Source organism: Amphiura filiformis, chromosome 1 (genome assembly GCF_039555335.1).
Source record: "Amphiura filiformis chromosome 1, Afil_fr2py, whole genome shotgun sequence".
Classification (NCBI taxonomy): Eukaryota; Metazoa; Echinodermata; class Ophiuroidea; order Amphilepidida; family Amphiuridae; genus Amphiura; species Amphiura filiformis.
The window spans coordinates 41,517,577-41,545,152 of NC_092628.1; the positions used below are offsets into that span (position 1 = coordinate 41,517,577).

The window sequence follows — 27,576 nt, forward strand, 5'->3', positions numbered from 1 at the left end:
CGCATCGAGCCCTAGTATTCATCAGTAAAGCACTGTAGCAATCCATGCGTTTTAAATTAACAATTGAATAAAGCGCGCACTTGGGATAGTCGACATGGGTTCATCGTGGGCAAGCAAGCTTGACCACATTGCCACGCTAAGCAATTTCGACCGCGTTATCGTTTTGATTTGCAAGTTTTGAAAATGCACCAAATGCCATAAACTGGTATCAGTCTTTGTCACTTTTGAGTGTTTGGTATCAAATTTGGTATCAAATTAGAGCTAACAAGTTTCTGCACACAACCGTATCAATCAAATTTTCATAACAAGATCAGGTTTTGTTGTAGGACGGGTTACATGACTGCGGACTTTCTTTATTTGAGCAGTTTAGATGTGCTAACATAGCCATAGTGGTTAAGCTGAAAGCATTTTACATAGAGCTTTAATACTGCTGTTTTCTTCGGTTTTTTGTTTGTTTGTTTTGTTTTCATTTCAAAAATACCAAATGACAATTTGACTGACTTATCCTTCACTTTTAGGCAATTATAATAAGGGAAGATGAAACTCTGGGTGAAACTTGGTCCCAGATGTGTACATTACGTTATCATACTTATATTGATTATGTTCACTTGAAAATGGTCATCATCAGGATGCCTAGCTCCTATAAATATCATTCAAACATTTTGAACTTGATTAACTATGAACTACATTTTTCCCGCGACACCAAATCCTATTCACCTCCATACATACACGCATTGCCGGCTACTTATTCCCAATGATAGATTTTCAAGAGTGCTTCTCCTTCAACTGTGTTATTATGATTACGCTCATTGCCTTGCACCAAATATAACTCCTCATCGCGCCAAAATACATCCCAATCCCAAGTTGCACGGCCAGTGAGAGAACTTTCAAACTTGACGAATTTTGTCCCTTCCAATTTGTATATTGTATTCTCAGCCGCATATTCATCTTCACTGGTAACGTCGTAGAATTGCCTGTTATTCGCTGCGATAAGAAACGTGTCGTCTTGTACCTGGGAATGACAATATGTTTTATTTAATTATTGACAATTATATTTTATGTATGAGGGGTGTTGGGGTGTGTGTTTGTGTGTAGGGGTGAGCTGGGATGGATATTCTGTATTACAGCATACGTATGGCCACGGTGTATCCCGTTGTCAAAATACCACGTACTTTAGTACAGTAATAGCGCCCTCTGTTGTGTCACATGTGTGTAGGTGTACATGTGTGTGTATCGGGTGCCACAGAAGCATGAGGGTATTGTTTTACTAGTTCTAAATGGCTTCAAATTGCTTTGTTATTAAAGAAACAAGAATGAATGTAATAAAAACAGTGCTGAATGGAAATTGGCAATCAAGTTGATCATCATGCAGTTATTGTTACCTACTGTATACCCACAACACAGAGGCACTCACAATAGGTAATTGACCTCTCTCTACTGGTAGCGCTATGTTGTAGGTATAGGACGGCAACCATATATAGTTAGCATCATATATCAAAAAGTATAAGACCTATGATTTTAGTACTGGCTCTATAGTGAGATTACTTATTCTTTTTAATGTGTCTGCATTTTTAACCTGACACGGTAACGGGGGATCATACATTTGTGTGGAAAATGAAAACCCAAAATCTTGTCCAAAGTCCCGTGCAAATTCAACGCCAATTTTACCTCACTGAACCGGCCTGGGTTTGCCGCAGCTGGAAGACGGATGTCGCGAAAATGTTTTTGGAATTGGAATTTAGTACTTTCTGTCAATCAAGCTTGATCTATGCTCTTTATGCCAGTCTTTAATTCATTAGCATAGTCATTATAATAACGGGGGAACCGCCTTGATATGTAAAATGACAGGAGATCGCATGAAACTCAAGTCAGAGATAGCCTATGTTATGTTGCTTTTGCGTGACAGATGCTAGGAAAAATCACTAAGGGGTCTTTGGTGACAGTGCATTACATTACATGGTTTTGACCTTGGGTAGCTTTTGTGCGATATCAATGCTGAAAAGCCCCTGAAAGGCCACCTCCGTTCTCCGACTATAATTCCCCACCACCCCCATGGGCGTTACAATTGACAGGCCCAAGTGCCGGGGGACACATCAATCGGCAAACATGTCAGTGTCTACTTCGCCATTAGCCGAAGCAGAAGGACTATATAATAGTGTGCGATTGGGCTAGGCATCGGTTAGTATAAGGTATCTCCAGAAACTTTGTGTCATGGGGGGGGGGGGGGAAGACTTCAATCAAATAAATCAATTCAAGTATTAAAATATGTGTAGATGTGCAATTTAATTTGTCTAAGTTCAAGATTGTCTAAAATGTTTACCTTAAATACGGTTGACTCAACAAAGCACCCAGTAACCGTCAAAGTTTGGTGGGCATCAAATTCGCCGTTCCCAGCATTCCAAATGCAAATAAGTATGGCATGGTCACAGCTTGATTCATCATGGAAACGAGTAATAACTATGTAGTGTGATCCTCCATGTTCAAAATAATCGATACTATTAGCACCACCACCAGAATCAGTTCCGGGTAGATTCTGAACTTTTTCCCAAGAGGGTTCTAAATAAATTGGCAACGATAAAAACGGTGATGTGTTAATATTACATCTTCGAACATTATTTTGTATCTCGTCGGAAATTTGTTTGAACGCAGAGACGAATAATCTTCAGTCAACAAAGTGTTTGTTGTATAATATTATGATGAACAATATTATTCATATCACCATTTAAGATATCGCCCATCCCTAGATAAATAAACGTGCCGATCTCAATTGACTAAACTTCGAGTATGTTGTGTTACATGTTAAGATACCTTAATAATGAACGCCAAATGGCCAAAAAAACAAAACGTCTTACCAGGATCGGGGGACTCAGGAATTTTAATTGTAGGCCAAATGATAAGGTCGCGTGATTACTTCATAAGGACATTATGACATTTAAACACGTAATGAACCCACAAGACCTTGTTTTTGGTGTCATTAAATGTCATCGGGTACCGGGTGCCTTATGTGGTACCCACATGACGATTCTTTCTTCTGAGTATCCCATACGTTAGGGTACCTTTGTCCTATAGAGCTGGTAATTTCTTCCATTCGGCACATCCATGAATCATTCTCCCACCACTATTTTACCGATACCTTGCAGAAACCTATTAAACCATTTGGTGACCATTGTAAAGACAGGACTAAAGTTTTTCCGCCATTGCATTCAATCGGCTTTCCGTCTTTCTATTGTTAGCACCAAAATACGTGCATGATGTCAACATTGCGGACACCTTTCATCCCATTGATTAATCTTAATCATTTCACTGATGCAAAGAGCATTGCCATTTATATTATATTAGTACGTAATATGAAATTGACAGGATGTTCAACTTTGCCGAATTCTTCGATATTGCAATACTTTTGTTTAGTGTACTTTCTACTGTAAAATGTCATATGTGACCATCCAGCACAACTGAGCCCTGAAGTCGCCAATAATCATTTGTGAGATATTCAACCAAAATATCTTCTGCTTGAAATTAGCTTTAATATGATGTATATCATGTCTATAGTACTTGACATTTTTAAGTAGTGAAAATCAATAAAACAGTCAATAAATCCTTTGTTTCCTATTGTTTATTGTTAAGTTCAATGGAGCATATCAATAGTGGCACTGGCGACATCCGGGCTCAGTTGTGGTGGATGGTCACATATCAGCGAGAGTCATAACAATAATAATTGGAACTACACCTTTAATAATAATAATAATAATAATAATAATAATAATAATAATAATAATAATAATAATAATAATAATAATAATAGCAAAAATAAATTACATAATAACCATTTCAAATCACATACCGGTTCTGTAAACTGAGTTCCTCCAGGCTGCTCCACAGGCTTCACTGCTATCTCCGGTACAAGCCGAGTTACATTCTCCGTCACTACGAACTCCATAAACATCATAATCGGAATCTCCACATATGCAATACGACGCGCTTTGCATACCAGCAAACGGATGCCCCAGCTGGCGACACCAAGCGATGCAAGAGTCAATGGTTAGATCAGACGATGTGTAATTATCGCCCGTCATTGCACGGTCCTCCTCATCAAGGTAACATCCCATGTATTCTGTTGAAAAGACAAGAATTTCACAAATAGAGTGGGTTGTGCCTTTTCTGGACTGGGTACTAGTACTGAGTTCTCAAAGATCAAAGAATTCCTTCTAATGGCACCATGAACGCAATAGCCGTATCCCAACAAACACATAACGTTTTCAACATCATCCGCAAATGGTTAAAAAATATTGCCAGAAATCGTTTAAATGTCGGATTATATACAGGGTATAAAACCATTTCATAACATTAAAACACATTTTTGATAACCCGCTGCAAATATTCTAACATAATGTTATTTAAAAGGGCATTTCGTGATCCACAGCATCATACCCCCCCACTTTTCTATAAAAAAAAAAGTTGAGATTTTTATATCACTGGAAACCTCTGGCTACATAATGTTTATGTACAAAAAATTTCTTGCAGATTAATTCGTTTAGCAAAGATATCGTGAAATTTGAATTTCGTTTTTTTAAATTTTTTTTTTATGTCGGGCATATCTAGGCATTAGCAGCTGAAATCTAGGAGATAACGCTGACGAAACTTCGGCCAGGCACAAGTGACCTGGTGAACGAAGGGGTCGCCGTAGATAGCTGGTCGGGGTATTTTTACAGGACAGGCAAGTGTAGCCGACAATCGGGCGTTACCCTGATCGGAACCACCTGTAAACGAGGTCTTTCACATGGATCATCTGCCCCGCCATTACCAGATGAACCACAGGGAGAGCGGAGATTTTTTCCCCTTTTTGGGGGGGGGGGGTCCTGCGGGGAATTGAACCCGGGACCTCTCGCACCAAAGGCAAAGACCTGGTATACCAGAACGAAATTACAACACATTGTCTATGGAACAATGTAATACTTTAGTACACATAATCATGCATAACTCGCAAACGCGAAGTCGGAATCAACTGACATTTTAGGAATAAGCTTTTTTCGTGGATATCTACTGAAAATGTCATAAAAAGAGGATGCTTCACAGTTTTTACACTTGTTTAAGGTTGAATCCAAAGCACCCAGTTCATTATATTTACATGATGATACAGATAGAGCATAGAAAGTGATTTGCCAAACTAATTTGTGTAATTCTTTGTCTATTCTATTATCATTTAAAAATGGTTAGCACGCTTTAAGGGAAGGGGTATGAACGTTTGGACAGTATTTATTGTGGGACATTAGAGCACATCAGACATATCGAATTGCATTCTGAATACGACGAATGTCCTGATGATATCAAATAATTTTGATTTTTTGAAATTCGCAATGTAATACACATTTTATGGCAAATGATTAAAAATTGATATTTTTGATATTTAACAGTACTCGAAGTAAACTTTATAAATCTGATGATTTATACCCAAGCCCATTAAAGCCTGTAGCAAACTTTTTAGGCTCCGCTCAATTGACAACTCTGCTCCGATACAACGCATTGACCAAAATATCGATCGAATCAATTTTACGACCATGCTTGAATTAACAACCCCTTGAAACCTAATTACACCACTTTATGTAAACATAAACTTACACACATTATTTACTTTCTATTGAGCGCAGACACGACCTGAGACATGCTTATTTAATGACCACTTGAGTAGTTGATGAGTGGGTCGTTATGTACTTACTGAACACAAAGGAAATTGATTTTGGTTTTACCATTGACCGTGTTTATAATCCTGCTGCTCTGCTGAACGCTCCGATAGATATCAGCAAACTCGTATACTGTTCGCTTGTTCCTATCGAACGCTCTAGCGTACATGAACCATTATCGAAGACAGCAAAGCATTGCTGAGCTAAGTAGACCATAAAAACTGTCCTCCCTAGGTGGGATGAAAAGCCGACGATCAATTGAAAATTTTGACCTTTCGTATTGAAGATATGGATTCCCCCCCCAAACACCCAAAAGATTAGGTCTTTTGGGAAAAAATCCATATCTTCAATATGAAAGGTCAAAATTTTCAATTGATCGTCGGCTTTTCCTCCCAACTACATACACTTTAAGAATATATCATTAGATTTATAAAATTTACTTTGAGGACTGTTATATCAAAAATGTGAAAAATATCAAATTTTAATAATTTGTCATAAAATTTGTATTATATCGTGAATTTCAAAAAATGAAAATTATTTGATATCAGAAAGAGATTCTTCGTATTCAGAATGCAATGCGATATGTCTGATGTGCTCTAATGTCCAACAAAAAATACTGTCGAAACGCTCAAAACGCTCATTCCAGATCCCTTAAAAAGCTATTGCATGTTTCCGCACAGAAACGACTGCTAATTTGCTTAAATCAAACAAACCAGCAAACATACCATAAGATTCCCCTCTTTTCCATAGTTCAGACGGCACACTAAATCCGCTACTTTGGCCTTTGAAAAACGGTATGGCAACATAAAGAACGTCATCAATGTCAAACATCGCTGATCTTGTCGCCCCTTTAGTATCGATTTCTTGAATTGTGTAAAATTGTGAATATCTGAAAATAATAATCCAAATAATTAATATTAAGCAATGAAGACAATGATGGAAGCCATATACAGGGTGTCCCAGAAAAAATTACCGGGCGAATGACTTTGAACGCAAGTCGCGAAATAGACATCAGAATCCGAAAATCTAAACATCAGCATGTAGTCCATCTTATTCTGCATCTTATACGCCAATTTTACTGGAATCGGTTGACTGATTGCGAAGAAATGAGCGATTACATAACGCATGCGTCAATTCACTTCATTCCAAGTGTGAAAGAAAGATCATGCAACACAATGCGAACTAGTGATTAACTGTCAATGGACTTCATATTTTGTTGTGTGAAATCCTTTTTGTTCTTTTTAAACAATCTGTTTCTTGCAAAACATTGAATTAGATTTTGTTGAAATTTGAAAACCTGCACGATATTGAAAGCGAAAGCTTGCATGTAAGATGATGCTCGGTACTTGTAAATATCTAAAGAATTATTGCATAAAGAATTCCAGCTGGCTTAAAACAATTCTCACATTTCTCGGATTATAAAATAGATAACGTGGACTAAATTTAATGAAATACACAAACTTTAGGAAGCGGTTAGCAAGTATAAAAAAAGCGCATGTTATTCAAACTTGGAATGAACTGCATTGATGCGCGCTTTATGTAATCGTTGATTTCTTCGCTACCAGTCAACCGAATCAAATACAATTTTCGTATGTGCTGCAGAATAAAATAGGCTATGCGCTACATTTTCAATTTTTGGATTCTGATGTCTATTTCTCGACTTACGTTCAAATATATTCACTCGGTAATTTTTTCTGGGACACCCTGTATAGCAAACAATGTCGATTGTCCATATCACGGATGCCCAATTAAAAGTGACAGACCCTTCACGAATATTGATCTGGAAATGCATCGGCGTAGATCCCGGGGCTGGGTAAATCCTCCCAATATTTTGCCAGGGGGGTGGTCCATACAATCATTCCCCCATGTCGACACCTGTATGTGGGTTTTTGACCAAATTAACCTCATGTTTGGCAATTTAACTTTTTTTAGCTTCAGTTTAGCTTCAATATGGCAAACGCATTCGTGCTCTTTTTAAATATAAACTTAGCCTGTCGCCAAAAAGGCAATGGATTCCCTATACTTCAAGACTTTTTTTTCAAATCTCATCCCTCTCCAATGTCAAAAAGAAATCTACGCCACTGTGAAAATGTGATAATGATCATGCTGGGGGTATTGATGACTGCTGCTGATGCTGATGGTTGTGATTTTTAACCAAGGAGGACATGGCGCATGTGTCACAAGAGCAAACGATTAAATGATCAAGCTTATCAATGACTTAAGGCAGGTTTGTTGTTATCTGTACCAACTAGGCCAATCAACCTAAGAAAAACAAGGGGTTAACAATATGAGACCATTTTTTTAATCAAAATTGGTGAATTGCTAATTTTTTCCACTTCTGGCATTTGAACTCTCCCCCTATAACTCACAAAATGTACACTATACTTTTTCTTATGACGAGAGAAATACAATGGTATGGTTTGTAGCAAGAAATTTCACCCCCTGCATAAGCGGCCATTTTGGATTTATGCAAATTAGGCACTGTTCCACACTTGGATTTTGGGGGACTTTTGATATGTCTTTGTGTTAGCTTTTGGTAGATGGACGCATTCTGTTGTAATTAGTGGTGGGTGGTTTCTTAATTTGATTGGCCTAAAGTTCGATGACCCCTTTGTCACATTCAGGGAGGTATTATAGTGGTTTGATCACTTTGATGTTGATGAGACAGGTACCCTGTTCAGTTCTTAGCAAATCAATTATGCGTGACGTCACCGAGGTATCACGTTATAAATCGGACACATGGTAAAGATCGAATCAATATCATAAAAATGACGAAAACCGAAATATGATTACTTTCTTACCTGGTATACCACTTAAAGACTTCAGAAGTGGTGTCATAGTTATCAGTATCGGTCTGCATATTAGATATGAAGAAGTATGGGTGTCCGTAATTATCTCTAACGAACGTTGTGGCATATGCACCTCTTGTTGCAAATGTCTGGTGCACCTCAAAAGGTGTATCGGCTTATAAAACAAATCAAAATAAAGCAATAATATGAAAGCTTGCCTTTTAAAATTCAATTGAATTGCATCTATTTCTACATAATGGTGGTAGGTATATGGATGTATATCCATCTCAAACCGCTCATAAAGTCGGCAAATTGTATTTCGAGTTACAGTGCAAAATGTGCATACAGGTTGTATTCATATGTTCCTAATGTTTGTCCTACATGTTTCTCATTTTGGTGTCAGTCAAACCATGCAAACGCTAATCTTTAATCCTATTGTTGAAGAGGATAATAAAGCTTATACTTATGTATAGAGTTAGTAAATAGCTCTAGTCTTTGTTTGCTTTGGCCAAATCTTGTTTAAGTGGTGGGTGAACCAACGATCAACAATGAGAGGACATTCCTGAACCTCGTTGACTTTGGGATGATTTGAAGTGACCGCCAATTATGACAATTTGATATGTAATACCAGCGATGTGGAAAAAGAGAAATAATGTAGCACCAAAATAATGTATCCTTTTACTGAAGGAGCAAAGTTTAACAAGCCATAACTCCGCTTCTGGATATTGTTTGAAGTCAAATGATATATCATTGTAAAGCTTATGATATATATTTTTTAAACACGGAAGAAAACAAAATTGACCAGGGGCCGACTTTACGGGCGTTTCGACGTGGACGGTCACATATGCTATATCAAACAAATAAATAACGTAGCTCTCCTCTTTCTTATTGCTTTTGTATTGCCCCTTTCTCCTTATTTAATCATTTTCGTCTATTCTTCATATCCCTCTCTTCTTCTCCGTCTCCTCTTCCCAAGTAAATCACACTGTGCATGTTATCTGCCTATGGCAAACCGATAAACGGGTTGCTTGGGTTGTTCAATCTCTACTCTGTCAGTTTAAGAGAAACACAACATCAATTGAAACTTCAGTCAAGCAACTTAGACTCTAAAAGCTTCTAAAACCCTTCTTGTAATATTAAAATACAAGATTCAAATGCTTGTATACAAGGAATATATTTCACACTTACCATCACATCCAATAACATCAAATCTCATACAGATGTGACCATACCAGGCTGTTGGTCGAATCTTGATATGCTGAGCAAATTGCGTCTGATTAAAGTAGTTATACACAGGAGAACTCCAGTCGCTATTACCAGTGAATGTCTATATGTCACAAAAATAAGTTAATGTTAAAATTAATATATGTGTTTATCACCTTTCATATAACACAAACAACACTATTAACTATCGTCGCCCCCCTAGACTGATGCCCTCATTCGTCAACTCTCTTGGTTGGCAGCATAACACAACTCTCGAAGCATAACACCCGTTACCTGGGTATTCAATTGTCTACTGGTAATGCATGGGGCAGAGCGACACGAGCATTGGCTGATCAGGCGAGTAAGGCGTTGAACGCACTTAGAAAAACGATGTCTGCCGTTGGAAATATTTCTTATGACTCATACTTCAAGATATTTGATACAACAATAATTTTGCCTATTCTTACATACGGCTCTGAAATATGGGGTTACAAAAAATATGATTGCATTGAAAAAATTCATTTCAAAGCATGTAAACATTTTTTACAGATATCTCAAAACACTCCCAATAATGCTGCTGTTGGTGAATGTGGTAGACTTCCAATTTATGTTACTTGTATGATTCGTTGTGTTAAATTTTGGTTCCAACATATGGACAATAACAGGTATCCAAAAAAGTGCTACCTTATGTTATTGTATCTTGATGACAGAGGTAAATCAACCTGGGTAATGCATGTTAAAAACATTCTTTTAATGCATGGCTTTGGCCACGTTTGGTACAATCAAGGTGTTGAAAATTAATGTCTTTTTATGTACATATTTAAACAAAGACTTGAAGATGTTGCAAAACAAAACTGGTATTCTGATGTAACTTCACTTGATAAGCTACGCACTTATTGCACTTTCAAGTGTCAATTGACTCCTGAAAAATATCTTTTTGATGTAAAACACGCCTCATATAGGCGTTTGTTAGCTAAATTAAGGTGTTCCAGTCATATTCTCAAGATTGAAACAGGTAGAAGACTGAAATTGGATTTGGAGGACCGGGTTTGTGATCTGTGCAGGGATGGGAATATTGAAGATGAATATCATTTTGTCATGGTCTGCAAGTTTTTTGATAAGATTCGTGAAAAATATCTCCCATTCAGGCTTGAGCTCATTTTAGCGCAAATGAATATTATTATCACCATACACGTGGGTATTAAGTAGGTCAGCCAAACTTCACTGGTTAGTTTCAAACTTGATATTCAGATTTTGAATAGTAATTTTCATTAATATTTAACAACAAATGTGGTGAAAATCACATGTTTGTACGATATTTTAACCAAAAATCAAGCCCAAGTTTTGTACATAATCAGAATTTCCCAATTTTGCGAGGGCGCATTCACATTATGACGTCATAGTACCACAATGTGAGGAGCAGTACGTGAACGTGCAATATATCTCGGGATTCTGCTGTAATCAGTCGATACTGTTGACTACCACCAAACTGAAAAGAAACCTTGGTCATCTGATTCGTGAGGACTGACCAGTGACACGCAAAGTGAGATGGTGGTTCAATCACTTCCAGAACCACATACGGATCCAATATTAGCCTCCCCTTACACATCAGTGATTAAGATGAACAAATAATGTGAATCCTTAACGAACTGATGATTACGCAGGCTGATTGGAAGGGTAAAGACTAGCAACCCTCTGCTGTAATTACATTTATCGACTTCAAAAAAGCATTTGACACCATAGATAGGGCCAAAAATTATACAGGCCTGTGGAATTCCAATGTTTGATCGTTAACGATATCGTCAAATTGTATTAGAATACACAAGCTAAGGTCTAATCTTATCACCAGATTTGAAATATACTTCACGAAGACATCCTAGACCTAAACATGTTTGTTGTGTTCTTGACTTTGCTTTGAGAATGGTAATTGACGGAAAAGAAAAGAAGCTTGGATTTCCCCTAGAAAACGGAAAAGGCACAGGAATTGCTCTTGACTGTCGAAGCATCAGTAGCAAAAGCAGGTTTGAAAATGAATTTTAAGATGAATTTGAGCAAAACCAAATTTATGTCATACAACAATGGGCATGAAAGCATCATGAAAAACATGATAGTACAGAACTGGAGGAGATTAGAAATTTCTTGGAAGAAAGGCAACAGCTTGGTCAGCTTGCATCAAACTTAAACAAATCTGGAGGTCGACTCTCCTCAGGAGATTCAAGCTTCGACTTTTTGCTGCAACTTGCGAGTCAATACGGTTGTAAAGAACTAGATGGCGCTACGTCGTATGCTAAGGACTGTCCTCAATGTCCAGTGGAAGTAACACATCGCAAGTAGGCCCTTCTGAATTACATATTGAGAATTTTAAAAACTTAGCTTTCAGATCAGGGAGAGAAAAAAACACAGGATAATCTTCCAGGCGTGCGGAGCCAGTGTCCAAGCTGCCGTGGTCCACTGGATACCAAACCACGGGAAAAGGAAAGCTAGAAGATCTGCCCTTACATACATTGACATCCTCAAGCAAATTGCAAGACAGAGAGACGCAGGACAAAAACCTTTAGAGGCGGTCATTGTGTTCGGAGCCATCATATGCAAGGTATAGGCAAGGCAATTACCATTACGCGTTCTCGTTCGCTCAGATAGTGGTCTCTTCTGTGAATACCCGAGCCTTCGTTCACACTTAAACGTACAGAATGATCACCTTTGCATAGTGACCACCATGATCACATTCTTTATTCAATGCGGACAATAATGCAATAGAACACATCCTTTGCTATCGTTTATATATTTAACCGTTTTACTTTGAGTACATACCTCTATTACCCCGTCGGTAGTATTCACAGGGAACCACGTCACACCGTCTTCACTGTATTCAATTGTATAACTAGTCACCCATTGATTCGCCCCGTGTCGACCTTGTGTCACAACACCTGCAATGAACAAATGCAATTATTATGATTAATCTGATGCTTCTTGGCTAGAAGTCTTCGTATTAAGGTTATTAATTATTTTAAACTGTTGTGATTTGGTAGTTCACAGCATCTTACGAATGGTAGTGAGCTTTGGCAAAAATTGCATTGCTCAATTCATAGCGAGCGTGAAGAAGTATTAACATATCACAGATATACTTTTATAGGTGCTGCGGTTCTTGAGTTACGTTGTGAAGAGGGCTGAAACAACAACACTTTTGTAAAACGTACATAACTAATTAACAACAATAAATTAAGCAAGTTTGCAGAGTATACGATTTGTAGAATGAACTTTTGCAAAACATCAAGGTGTTAATTTTCAATAATATATTGATCTAGATAATGAAAATCGATTTTTAGGTTGCTTCGACCAACAATGCCTCGTCTACCCTTAAAGCTATACAGAGTGTAACCGTCGTAACAGGATCAGCTCGTTTAATTTTTATTCAAGTCAGGTAAACTTTAAAGCCTGCTAAATGAAACCACAAGTAAATCGATCGATTGATTAATTGGTTGATTGATTGATTGATTGATCATGTTGATTGTTGGTCTGATTGATTAGTTGGTTGCTAATTCTGAAATATTTTACCTGTCACTGTCTGAAGATATCCCAAATCAACGGCAATCCATTGGTCATAATCGTTTGCTCCTGCGATCCACGCACCGTGTCCTGATTGGTAATTAAGTCGACCTTCATAGGCACCCCAACATCCAACAGTAGATGCAGTCATGCGATCATCGTGTATGCTCCCATCCTCTATGCCTAATAAGTTTTCACATGCTGAAATTGAAAGTTTACAATCAACTTTTATTTTTAATTGAATAATTAATAATCGGACAAGCAATTAACAGATCGCATGCTTTACAGATTATGTGATGCTAATATAATCAGTCACCTGTTTTTTTTAATTTTTAATTTTTATTTTCTTGACCCTTTATTTCTTACTTAACCATGCTGTTCAGAATTTGCATCAGCCCTGGCTAATCTGAGTAATCATTATAGATAGCATTTGGATATGTGAAATGAAACTCGCGATACAGGGTGTCCCTGAAAGAACTGTATCGTTGGAAACTCAATTGTTTGGATGTTTTAACGCCACACCTAAACATAACTAAATAACTGGTGTGATTGAGAAATAAATCAGCTATCACATACTTTTTGAATTTTAACAATTGACCACACCGTTCTTAAAACTCCCGTTTTCAAACCTTTCCATGGATTCAAATATCAATCGACGATCTGTATTCGGAGTGCTAATCACTGCGCATCATCAGCGCATGAGTCGTCTATTGCCATATTGATATTTAACTCTGTGAACGGATTGAAAATGAGTTTCGTAAAATTCTTTTATTTCAAAATTCAAAAAGTATGTGATAGCTGATATATTCCTCAATCACATCAGTTTTTTAGTTATGCTTGGTTTATATGCGTTAAAATACCCAAAAAACTCAGTTTCAGGGACACCCTGTATCTGTAAAACAATTTAACACAGTTACGCTACACGGCACAGCAGAGAGTTCAGATACTATGGTAGTGCTGGACAATGGACATGCTGCCTGCAACTCACATGTCACTAGTTCAAATCCCTAAAATTTATGTCACTTTGCAAGATTAAAAGTTTCAGTGAAGAATGTTTTTATCAGGGAAGTGCTACGCTTCCCTAGGCACCACATCAAATTTGGTCCTATATAACTATCGGTGCCCGGTTAGGTACCGATGACTCTTAACATCACTGTCTGGAGATGTAATAAACTGTATCAAGAATAATTATAATTAACAGTTGCATAGTGTTATTGTTTTTCATTTAAATAAAAAACAAATGAATTGTACAAATGTTCTGAGTACGATAGAAAGTGTCATCGGTACCTATCCGGGCACCGATAGCGCTATAGGTGACCCCGGAGGTGACGTCACAAGCCGTTGACCTCCGTTGACAACAAATCCGATTCAGAAGTCAAATTTGTAGTTTTCTGAGGTTTGTCCCTTTTAAAATTGGCCAAAATACTACCATTTCTATAACTTCTCGACATGGGACCTCCAGCCAACAACTAAAATTAACCTTTATTTTACCGAAATCAGCCCAGAAATTAACTCGATTCGAGGTCAAAACAAAATGTAAACAGACTAAATGAGCTCTGCTACAAGTCTGCTACGGTCTATTGTGGGTTGAAAAGTGTAAGTGTAGGCACTGTAGCATCATGTAAGATAAGTACCCGGATGGCCGGGGTCACCTATAGGACCAAAAAGTATGTTGTGCCCTAGTATTTGTCAAACGCTCGAAACACCTACTTTTGTTTTCGTTTCCTGCTTCCAATGGGTCCTTATAAACATAGAGCTTTGACTCTGTATCTTGTAAGTCGTCAATATCTCTATGGTTGCATTGAAAAATGTACATCTGGTTGTCGATTTCGAAGGCATTGTAGTGAGTGGTTTCACCTCCATAGTAGAGATATTGGAAATGCTCATAGTCTCCGCTGTTTTTGTTGTATTTATAGATCACATTCTTGCCCACAATTGAATTGCCAGAATCATCAACATCTTGCCTGAAACAAAGATTTTGAACATTGTAATATAAATAGACTTTTAAAAGGATCAAAGCAAAATTAAGCAACCTTTCGCTATATTACGTTACAAACATGTGAAGGGGTTGCGGTGTGTCTGGGTACTGTGTATTCTATGGAAGCATAATTGTGACGTGTCAAAAGGAGACACTTTTGAGCAGGATCGTAAATGGAGAAATATCCAAAAATCTGCCCGGGGTGATTTTTTCACAATTTAGGTTTGTTGTGAATTTGTGATGTTATTAATGTTTAAAATATTGTCTGATAGTTTCAGACCAGAATATAACTGGCATCTTGTATTTTTGAGACATTTTTCAAGGTAATTCCTACTCTCAACATTGTCAGCAATATTTTTAAAGGCCGATATTTCAATTTCCAATTTTATAATACCATAGCTTACGAACTCAATATCTTCGCTTAGGAATGTCCGATTTCATTGGGGAAAACGGCGTTGTGGAGCAAAATATTTCTATATCTTAAAAGATGTGTAAAAATCTCAAAATTTATAACCTACTCAAACGTGTCTCCTTTTGACATGACACGTCACAATTATCAAGACTGGTAATAATGTAGTGTTTCCTGTGCGTGCATTAAGCCCTTTATTACCGATGGCACAATAGGATGTTATATCTGACTTTGCATACCACCTCCACGCTTTGAGGGAGCTTTTGGCCGCGACCCCTAGTTATTTAAAAATTGTCGTGCAGGAGTGACTTTTATCGACATTTTATATTGTCGATTTGTTTTGATATCACAGTGAGAATATCACACTTTTGTAAAAAAAAAATCCTTTGCTGTCCAAACAAGACCACATGGCCAGAAGCATCATGGAACAATACGAACATAAACTCCTCATCCAAAGTTTTGAAAGTTTTTTCAAGCATCTATATCTCAGACTATTTGTGACATGTTCATATCGTGTTGCATATCAATGGATAGCTACTTTAGTCCCCTTAACAATGACACCACATTTGAAACAATCACTTTTTTCACGCCTGAGTACCCTTGTGAATGTAGTGGGTCTCAAACAGATTGTGCCAAAATGGTCACCATTCTGTGCAGCCAGCTGCAATCTCATCTCTTCACAATCTGGGATCCAATGCATCCTCCTAGATGACAATGCTCGCCCCCACAGAGCCAGGATAATCAACGACTACCTACAGAATAAGAGAGTAATGGCATGCCATCAGGCATCAGCCCAGACCTCAACCCGATTGAACACTTGTGTCCGGGCACTTGTGTGACTACCTTGCTCGTGCTGTGCATGCCAGAGTAGCCAATGCAACCACATTGAATGACCTGCGACGAATTCTGGTTGAAGAATGGAATGCCATCCCACAGCAACGTGTGGCCAGGCTGGTGAGCAGCATGAGGCGGAGGTGTCTGGCTGTCGTGGCTGGGTATGGTTTTTCCACCCACTATTGAGTTTAGTGACTAGTGTTTTTTAAGCACAGAATAATGATCATTTTGGCACATTCTGTTTGATACCCCAGTACATTCACAAGACGTGTACTCAGACGTGAAAAGGGTATTTGTTTTAAATGTGGTGTCATTGCAAAGGGAAAAAAGTAGCTATTCATTGATTTGCAACACAATATGAGCATATCACAAATATTCTGAGATATAGATGCTTGAAAAAACTTTCCAAACGTTTGTTGAGAAGTTTAATTTCGATGGTTAATTTAACTTTGATGAAGCCACAATCATGACAATCGACTAAATATTTGATCCGATGTTCTCATCGAAAAACCATAACGAATCACAATACAAGCATAAGAATACACATTCATAAAAAAAAAAGCTGGAAAAGCGCGTAAAATTGGACAAAAACGCCAGAAAATGGGCTGAAAATAAATAAAATTGTGGGAATTTTGACATCACTAAAAGCTGGTTCCAACTTTTTGACTGGAAATTCTCATTCCTGACAATATGAACTTACCATGCGCCCACGACCAAGTAATGGTCATTGTCGTATGTAAACCCCTTGCTACCGTGTACAGCAGGCCCGTATATTTCTTGTACAAGGAGTGGCTCGTGGAAATAACCTGGGTAATGAAATTAGACGTTTAAAAAGACTCAGTTACACACACTGGTTACGAGTATTGCAAGATCGTTGAAGAAAAGAAGAATTCGACTCTGTAAGTTGAACATTTAGTTTCCAATATCCTGTCGATTTCACATGACGGCAATGTTCTTTGCATGAAATAAGTAAGATTATGATTGGTGTGTTGAAATTGTGTGCGTAGGCTATGGTTGTTTAATGGTTTATGGAATGATGTGGGGCCATAGTGGTCAGCGACAACCTGTAAAGTGTGCTGAGGCTTGTGGATCAACGTCTAGGCGTTGTGCCTGTGCGTAGAGCACTAAAATCACTGCGCTTTTTTTTTTTTTCTTGCTTTTTTTTTTTACATATGTGCTTAAATTGGCGAAAAGACGGAAATCCGTTTGAAAGCAGAGACGAAGAAACTCATATGTCAAGATGCCTTTACAATGCTCGTCAAATTGTTTTCTGATATCAGAAAAAATGGCAGTGGGAGAATGATTCATGAATGTGTTGGGTGGAAGAAGACAAATGTCCTGCAAGGTCTGGGGAGTTCAGAAGAAAGAAAGGCCACGTGGCTACCCCGTGATTCACCGGATGACCTTGAATCACACGATACACATTGTCTTGTCGTGTTGATGTCATTATACAGTGGCCGTGACCTTATTGTTGCAATTAAAATTCTTGAGACCTCCAACTGCAAGACGTTGGCAATCCTTGACGTTATTTTCGTCTAAGCACCCCTTCTGTGCAGCCTTCGTCCGTAAACCAATTTGAACCATTTGGCGACCATAAAGGCATTTGAACATTTTGTGGAAAAGATACTCGTCTCTGTGTTCAATCAAATTTCCATTATTCCACCATTTTAAGCACTTGAATACACGCATGATCATGGCATTTAGCGTGACGGGCAAGATCATTGAACGTGCAACCATCGTTCAGGTCTAATTAACAACTTGTAAACCTTATTGACGCTACCATAGTGTTAAAACGGCACTAGTCAGAGTGAACAAAAACTACTTGAAGCCGTTGATGGTCACGGAGAAGTTGTTTTGGCAGTGCTGCTTGATATGACAGCAGTATTTGACACTGTAGATCATGAGATCCTTCTGTGTAGGCTGAAAGACAGATATGGAGTGACGGGCACAGTTCAACAAATGGCTCACTTCTTACCTTGACAGCATGTAGCAGTCAGTTATAATTGATGGTGAAACATTAGACCAAATAACGACTGGGGCGTACCACACGGATCAGTTGTGGGTCCAGAAATTTTTGTTATTTACGCTGCCCCCATGGAGAAAATCATCAATCACAATTTCTGCAGTATTTATGCTGATGACACGAAACTTTATGTTTTAATCTACGCATCAAACCGCGGCTCAGCTATGCTGTTCGACTGGTAGAATGCGCTGCATATGTGACATTACGAGAGAGGTTGGCAAACCATGAACGATACGAGACTAACGTGCTTCATGTCAAGTTCCGCTTGTAATAAATGTACCTAATGTAATTATTTCAATTGGAAATGCATATCTCTCCATCCAGGGAGGTTCGTGATATCGTTTTGACGACTCTGACACCTAACAACGACTAGCCATATAGATAACCTCTGGCGCAGTGTCTCCTATACAATGCTACAAAATCGGTAAGCTGTCCAGATACATTTATGCAGAGAATACTGAAATATTCGTCCATGCGATTATCGCATCGCGTCTGGATAACTGCAATAACATTCTATGATCTTGCGGATCTCCCTTTTAAGGATCTCAATGGACTGCAACACGCCCAGAATGCGGGGGCAAGAATCGTCACATCATCAAAGTCCGACTTTCGGCAGACCATATCGCTCCTGTTTTGTTCTACATAGGAGTATGTTTAAAATTGCTTTGCTGACATACAAGATTCGGCCTGGAATGGCTCCTGCTTATATGTCAGACCCGAGGATGTCTCCTCATTAAGATCAGCGTCACAGAACCTGTTTTGTGATTAGAAAACCAACTATACATAGCAGGTCTTTCTCCGTGTTGGCACCTAAGATCTGAAATGGACTGCCAATCACTATCAGAGACTCGGGGACGGTTTCAAAACGCGGCTTAAATCTCACGTTCCAGCCTGCCAATTTAATTTAAATTTAGTTCACATGTGCGTTGCATTCGCTATTTTTATGTGCCTTTATAAGTTATGATGTCAGCACGGGTGAGCCGGGGTGACACATTCCCATTGACTATAGCCCGGTCTTACTTATTTCATGCAAAGAACAATACAATCTATTGTGAAATCGACAGGATATATGAATGTTAAGTGTTAATTGAGTGTTACTTCAATCAATACCAACAAGAAGTCAACTGGTAACAACAACTCAAGCAAATCAGTGCATCATCTGGCTGATGAAAAGAGCAGACCTTAGCTCTTGAAACGTCCCATACAGTAAGTGTTTCAATTGGACTGGCATAGAAGAAATGTTAATTAATATTATGAATGTTAAACTGCAGTTTGTCGAATTTCAGCGACCGTTGCAATACTTTTTGTTTTGGCCAGTATGTCAAGCACAATCAGGCATATGAAAGTAACTTCCAGATGTGCAAACTTGTTTCTTTCTTGTCAGATATCATTTTCACCACCTGTTATATTCTGACTGGAAAGACAGTAATCATGACGATTGTGTTTACGTTCACTTATCATGCTTATAGGAATATGAGCATGTTTTTATCACGAACTCTAAAATTAAATAAATAACAAATATATCATTTATTATTTATCAAGTAATAAAAGACAAGGGGTGATTAGCAATTAGCATGCATGATATAAAGTGAACGGGAAGATAAGTTTTTAATGAAGAAAGTGATGCAAATGCTCGGAATGATTCCAACCTTGGTTTTTAGATACTCTCATTATACTAAAAATAACTGAGCTACTTAGCTAACAGGGCAATTATCGACAAAGGGAAATAAAATAAATCATCGAAATAGTTCAAATCACAAGTTGGCAGAGTCATTCGATCAGGTTCTGACAATATTTAAGTTGTGATAAAATAAGAATATGTTACAAAGACTAGAATGCAATACATCCTATACAGGCTGTATCAAAATGATTGGTGCCCATTTTGATCTTCATTAAAAAGCCTGCCTCTTCATACTCTCAAAATCTCCAGACTGTATAGACAATTTTCGTAATTGACCACTTCGTCGCCGTTGGTGGCGTTTGGCTCTGCTAACTCCAATTTAGCGGAGCAGAAAACTGAAAGCGAGGCCAAATGATTTAATCACATACTCCCAATTATGCAAAGTTGATTTGCTAAGTAACTATAAGGACTATCTAGCTGAGACCTGGTGCATGTAGTACAAGCACGATAGAAGTATATTGTATTTAGCATTTTGCTTATTTTAATTTGCATAATTAATTAGGGTTAATTTCTTGAAAAAAATAAAATGAACTCTAATAGCCTCTAATTAATTATGCAGATTAAAATTAGCAAAATGCTAAACGTATTATACTTCTATTTTACTTGTACTACATATGTACCAAGTCTCAGCTAGATAGTCCTTATAGTTACTTAGCAAATTAACTTTACATAATTGGGAGCATGTAATTAAATCATTTGGCCTCGCTTTCAGTTTTCTGCTCCGCTAAATTGGAGTTAGCAGAGCCAAACGCCGCCAACGGCGACGAAGTGGTCAAATACGAAAATCGTCTATAGGCCTATAAAATGTGACTTGTTCTACAATCAATCTACAAATTATTTGGATCTTATGGAATTTTGATGTGTCAGACTAAATGAAAACTGGTGGGATTGGGTACCAATCACTTTGATACAGTCTGTATGTTACAGTTACATCCCGGAGTTTTGAATACATGTTTACCTGTTTCACACAAATCTCCTCTATACCCCGATGCACAGTTACAGTAATAGCCTCGGTTTGAGCAATCTGGCATACACGAAGCACCGTTTTCACACAGGTTGTTCAAGCATTCCCCAATGTGATGCTATATAAATTTATTAAAATAAAAATCAACACATTTTATTTCGTCAAAATTATTACATAGTGCAGTTATGTCCACGGCAAATTCACCGTGACCTTTCCAGCCATAAACCCGCCTAGTGACAGATTAAACCGAGATATGCAGTACTAAACCATTATAGTAATCGATTGTCCAATGCAAATTTATTACCACGTGATAATATTAATCCAATGAGCGATCGAATTGTCCGCTACGGTCGACTAATCCAATCGATAATGACGCTATTGACATGTACGGGCGGAGCTCCGCTGACCGAGTTTTTGGGTATTTTTCAATCGTTTGCTGTCATTTACTCATCAAGGCGGTCCCCCGTTATTATAAGGACTATGCTAATGATTCAAAATTGACATGTAGAGAATAAACCATACTTGATTGACAGAAAGTACTAAATTTGTACCTATTACGGTTTCGTGACACCCCTCTTCCAAATGCGCCCAAGCCAGGGCGGCCCGGTGAAGCAAAATGTGCATTGGAATAATACGGGAGTTTGGATATAGATGGTAGATTTCTTTCTCATACAAATGTATGGTCCCCCGTTATTGAAGCTTGTACCGGGTTGAAAATTCAGATATTTTGAAAAGAATAAGTAATTGAAACATAGAGCAAGTACTAAAATCATAGCTTTTATACTTTTTGATATATGACGCTAATTCATCTCCTATATCTACAACACAGCGCTACCAGTAGAGGTCAATTGCCTATTGTGAGTGCCCCTGTGTTGTGTGCATACATGTAGGCAACAATAACTGCATGATGACATAAACAGCTGCTATCGGTATGATAGCGCTGATGGGTTGGCGCCAAGATAGTTGTTAACCTCCCGTTTGAAGCTCAGCCGATTCTGGTTAGAGGTAATTGGACCAGGTAGAACGCCGCAGACGAGGATCAATAATCATACGATCTGGTAACAGATGTTGAAGGAGGTCTGGAGCTTCGCCATAGAACATCCGATGAAATAGAGTGATGGCTCCCACTGCTCTTCTATGTCTCAGGTGCATTTTGATGGTTCTTTCCATCTGCTTCTGAGATATATGCCAATGATGCGTACTACTCTTCTCTGTATAGCATCAAGTTTAGACAGAGAAGTGGGTGGAGCACCCATCCCCGGGGGGTCACTCCCATTGTGGCCTGTACACCATCCGCGATAATCAACTTTTGAAAAGCACCCTAAACAAGGATTTAACCCTTGGCTAAAACAATACCCTAAACATGTGTTTTCACACCCTAAACAGGGATTTTATTCCTTGCATCAAATTTCATACCCTAAATTTCATTTCCGCGTATTAGCAATTGCAATTTTTCTACCCTTTTTTCCAATATTTCATGTTTTTGACACCCTAAACGCGTTACGCGCGTATCGTGTTTACCCACGAAAAACTACCTTTTTACGCGTTTTCATTATCGCGGATGGTGTACAGGCCACAATGGGAGTGACCCCCCCGGTACCCATCCTTGCAGAGCTGGCATATTCCATCTTGGATCGGATCATAGTCTTGTATATCGTTGCTCTCTGAGAAGGAACAAGGTAGGGGGCCGCACGACGAAGGAGACCAAGACGTTGGCTGACTGTTCTTGCCATCTTGTCCACTACAGGGGTCCATGACAGGTCTTTGTTAACAGTAAGACCAAGAAGGTCAACACTATCTGCCTCTTCCAAAGTTGTTCCGAAAAAGTGGAGTGGAGGCTAGGGTGACTATATGAAGCATCTCTGCGGTTAGAAATAGTGGTGGTCTTGCACTTCGCAGCTACAAACAGTACATTCCATGTGTTTGCCCATGTCTCTATTGCCTTGAGGTCTACATCAGGTGATATTGCAGCGCCAATTCTATCTTCCTTGGACTTGATGGATGACATCAGGGTTACATAATCAGCATATAAGATAGATGGATTTGTAAGTCCGGAAGTGGTGTCATCGATGAAGATAATAAACAGAAGTGGTCCAAGGATGGAGCCTTGTGGGACACCAGCATTTATAGGTTTTTCAGTTCATGAAATCCCATTCAGTGAGACTCTCAGGGAACGGTTGGTGAGGTAGTCCTTCAACCACTTCAGCAGCTTTCCAGTGAAACCCAGAGCTGTAAGCTTTTCCAATAGGCCGGGGTGCCATACCCTGTCGAAAGCCTACTGATGTCGAGGCAGGCAACTCTACTTTCTTCTCTGTCATTGATGGAGTTTGATATAGCCGCTGGGAGACATATGTTAGGATACAGAGTATTAAAAAAAAAGAGATGCCCTCGTTGTATTAAATGAACAACTAACTGTGAAAAATAACAATAAAATAACAGTTAAACATACCCCCTAACACCCCCCCAAAAAAAAAAAAAAGACCAACCTCTTGTCTGGTTTGCCGCGTTGGTACTGAATCATAGAACACATATCCCGGATACTCGTGATAAACTATAAATTCTGGTCCCGTTACTGAGTCATATGGAAACAAGAGACATCTGAATTCATTGTAAGAATACTGGTAAGATCGACACTCTGTGTTCCGAAGACAGGATTGGGAGCAAACGGCGCTGGTTACATTCCAGTCATCTTGTATCTGTCAATAGACAACAATGGATGGTTATTATTATATGACCAAATCTGATCCACTCAGGCCAAAGTCGGAAATTTTAAAAACTGAGTTATACTATACCATTACTAAGTTGCTCAGTACCTACAATTACTGATGTTGAATCCCCAGGTCTCTTGAATACTTACCTGTTGCAAAGTTATATGAGCCTTTTATATCATGTCCGTAGGAACTATATCATGTCCAAGTCCAAGGAACCGTAGACATGATCATGATGTTCATAAACCTCCAGATTCCTGTAGGCCCAAGTGCCTGCGCAGCTTACCTAAATCATTAGCGCCCCAACAAAAAGAGAATCTAGTTTCCTGCCACGAATAATTAAACGCACGTTCAGTTCTTAAAAAGACCGATGAACTTGAGCAAGCAATGAAGCATGACCATATGCTGATTTGGCAGTCGTCACCGAGTCATGGGTAACACTTGACACGGCACCTGAACAATACACCCTTGAGAACTATAATGCATTTAGCAATTGCCGAGTCGACCGTCGTGGTGGAAGTCTTTTGATTTACGTTCGTGATAACATTAAAGCCGAATTAATGGAAGATGCCAATGACATGGTTCCAGCTGAATTGGAGGTTACATGGCTGCTAGTTTCACATCCCAAGCTGCCCAGGAAAGTACTATACTTGGTTGTTGGAGCTGTATATATTCCTCCAGACTCGCCACATCAAGATTTGTTAGTTTCACATTTAATTGAGACAGTAGATTTTGTACGCACTAGTAAGCCCCAAGCTGGTGTAGTCATTTTAGGAGACTTTAATAGAACAAATATAAAGTCCTTGTGTCTGGGAAACAAGCTTACACAAGTTGTCGATTTACCAACAAGAGAAGGTGCTATTTTAGATCTGATCATTTCTGACTTTTCGGAGTTGTACAAGCGCCCGAGTGTCAGATATCTCCCATTGGTCGAAGCGACCACAACTGTGTCAGCTGGTTTCCTATTCAGTCTAAACCTATCAATACTATACAGTCAAGGACAATTCAACCAATTAAGGACTCTAATCTCAGAGCTTTCGGTCTGTGGATTCAGAACCAGACCTGGACTGAAGTGTATGAAATGAATGATGTACAATCCAAGGCAAATGCCTTCTATCACATTCTAAGTGGGGGCATTGACACTTTCCTTCCATCCAAGACTGTCAAGTTACACTCTCGTGACAAGCCTTGCATGGCGGATCGTGTTGAGACAGAGGGCTTTTGCTGATGGAAACAAGTATGCTAGAAATAAGCTCAGAAATAAAGTGATCCGAGAAATTCGGAAAGCAAAGGTTTCTCACAACATCAACAAGATTAGAAAGTTACAAAAACTTGAACCAGGTAAATGGCACAGGGAGACGTAACCTTGCCAACATGAATAAGGTCGAGAACACTATTCATGTCCCCAACATTGATCCTACAAATTATGTAGCGGTTGCCAATGAAATTAATATCCACTTAGCCAGTTTCTCTCAGTCTCAAACATCACTCAAGCTTGATGATCTTCCTGCATACTTGCCCAGTAAAGATCCACCCCTGTCATTCAACCCTGGGATATTTATGGTGATCTTAAGAAATTATCTGCTTCAAAAGCAGGAGGTCCGGATAATGTTCCACCAAGAGTTCTGAAAGAATTTGCCTATGAACTCAGCAAGCATGCTGCAGATATTATTAATTCTTCTCTCAGGCAAGGTAAAGTTCCCTCTCAGTGGAAGGAAGCTAATGTAGTGCCTATTCCAAAGCACCCCCCTTCCATTGACAAACTTAGGCCAATTTCTCTTACAGCTTGTCTTGCCAAGGTTGCGGAAGGTCGTGTAGCCAAATGGGTCCTTGATGCTATTCAGCCCTACATTGATCACCGACAATATGGTAATCAGAAAGGAATGTCAACCACCCACTGCCTCATTGATGTTTACCATCAAATGGTTTCTGGAGCTGAAAAGGCTGGTAATGTTAGCACTCTTGTCCTTACGGACTATACCAAAGCCTAATTCGACATGATAGACCACAGAATAGCTGTCATCAATTTGTTGAAGATGGGTGTCTCCCCTGCAATTGTGGAGTGGGTGATTGACTTCCTTTCCTCCCGTAAACAAAGGGTTAAATACAAGCAAACCTTTTCTGAATGGGTTACTCTCTCTGGAGGTGTTCCACAAGGTACCAACATGGGACCCATTACCTTTCTTGCCATGATCAATTATGCCTTGAATGATGTCCAGCATACAAACAGCAGAGTCTGGAAATACGTTGATGACCTGACAATAGGTGAAAATCGGGCATATAGTGATGATAGTGCAATCCAAGAGAATCTTGATGACCTGTATGAGTGGTCTAAGAGCAATAAATTGAAGTTGAACCCTTCAAAATGTCAGGCCATGCAAGTTTATTTTGGTAAGAAAGCTACCCCACATGTAGATCTGTCCATCGATGATCATAAATTAGCTGTTGTTGAGAAGGTTAAACTCCTGGGTGTTATGATCCAAAACAATTTATGTTGGGATGAACAAGTTGATTCCGTGTATGCGTGTAAACTCTTCATGCTCCGTAAACTGAAGGAAGCATCTCTCTCACCCGAGGAGTTGTTATTGGTGTACAAGGGGTACATCCGCCCTGTTTTAGAGTATGCCGCCCCACTTTGGCATTCTGGTCTTACTCATTATCAGGTGGCCCAGCGTGAGAAAATTCAGAGGCGTGTTTGCAAATACATCCTTGGTAGAAAGTATCAATCCCACATGACTCTCAGAAGACAACCAAAATTTGACTCATTTAGATGTAGGACCAAGATTTCAAAATAGTCCCCTACCCAGGCTTTCTCACCAACATCCTAAAGGCAATGTACCGGTAGTTTGTTTTTTCCTGCCAGTCATTTTTTGATATTGTTCCAAATCCAGTCAAGTGCAATTATAATGTGTTCTTATTTATTTTTAAGTTTTAAATGTTTGAGTGTTTTAATTATAAATATAATGTATGTATTTCTCATATAATGCTATTTTTAATGTAAATGTCATGCAATTCAGCCGTTGGCTGCTATGTGATTTCTAATAAATATACAATACAATAAAAATCAATTTTCTTATGTTCTATTATTGTTTTTTCTCCTCACATTTTGCCTGTATCTTAGTTTCATTATTGCCGACATTAGCTTGATTCTGGTCACATATTATACATGTTATAACCTATCTGGAATCACTAATCACAGAGGGTAAAACAAAAATGCCAATTAACCTGAAACAAACACCCCCAACAAAGCAAAAAACAAGTATGAGACTGAACCCAGCAACTCCCAGCAATTACTTGAACACAATTTTTTTACACCAGAAAACGTTCAAATGTTGGGTTATACGAGCGTATAAATGGTATAAAACGTTTTAATAAAACTTGCTGATGCAAATCCATGAAAACATTCTAACATACTCTTTTTAAAAGTATTTTGCAAAAACGTTTGCCAAAAAAACATTTTGCAATACCATATTGACAAAGATTGTATAAATGTTGTTGCATGCAGTGTTATTTCATATAAAACGTAAAATGTTTTCATGACCTTTCATTTATTATAACCCGGCATTGAAGCATTTTGACCAAAATGAAAACACGTTTATAACACGTTTATAACATTTTAAAAACATGTGTTTGCTGGGTATGATCATTTACTGAGAGATGGCTTTTAGCAAAAGTTAACGAGTCGCCCAGACCAGTTCTGAGATATAGGCTATTAAAATATGCAAAATGTAAAGAAAAATAATTTGAAAATTCGCTTGTTTTT

General features: G+C 38.5%; 1 protein-coding gene across 1 annotated transcript; it reads right to left on the bottom strand.

The window, feature by feature from the left end:
• Positions 1–373: 373 nt before the first annotated feature.
• Positions 374–24,582, bottom strand: LOC140160335 (uncharacterized). Its single transcript, XM_072183589.1, has 13 exons — positions 24,556–24,582; positions 23,592–23,801; positions 21,100–21,223; positions 17,138–17,243; positions 14,927–15,180; positions 13,226–13,417; positions 12,482–12,597; positions 9,656–9,794; positions 8,480–8,642; positions 6,404–6,567; positions 3,842–4,111; positions 2,321–2,556; positions 374–1,012 (listed from the first exon to the last, which is right to left on the bottom strand). The coding sequence occupies exons 1-13, from the start codon at positions 24,580–24,582 to the stop codon at positions 746–748; spliced, it is 2,268 nt and encodes a 755-aa protein (XP_072039690.1). The 3' UTR covers positions 374–745.
• Positions 24,583–27,576: the final 2,994 nt, after the last annotated feature.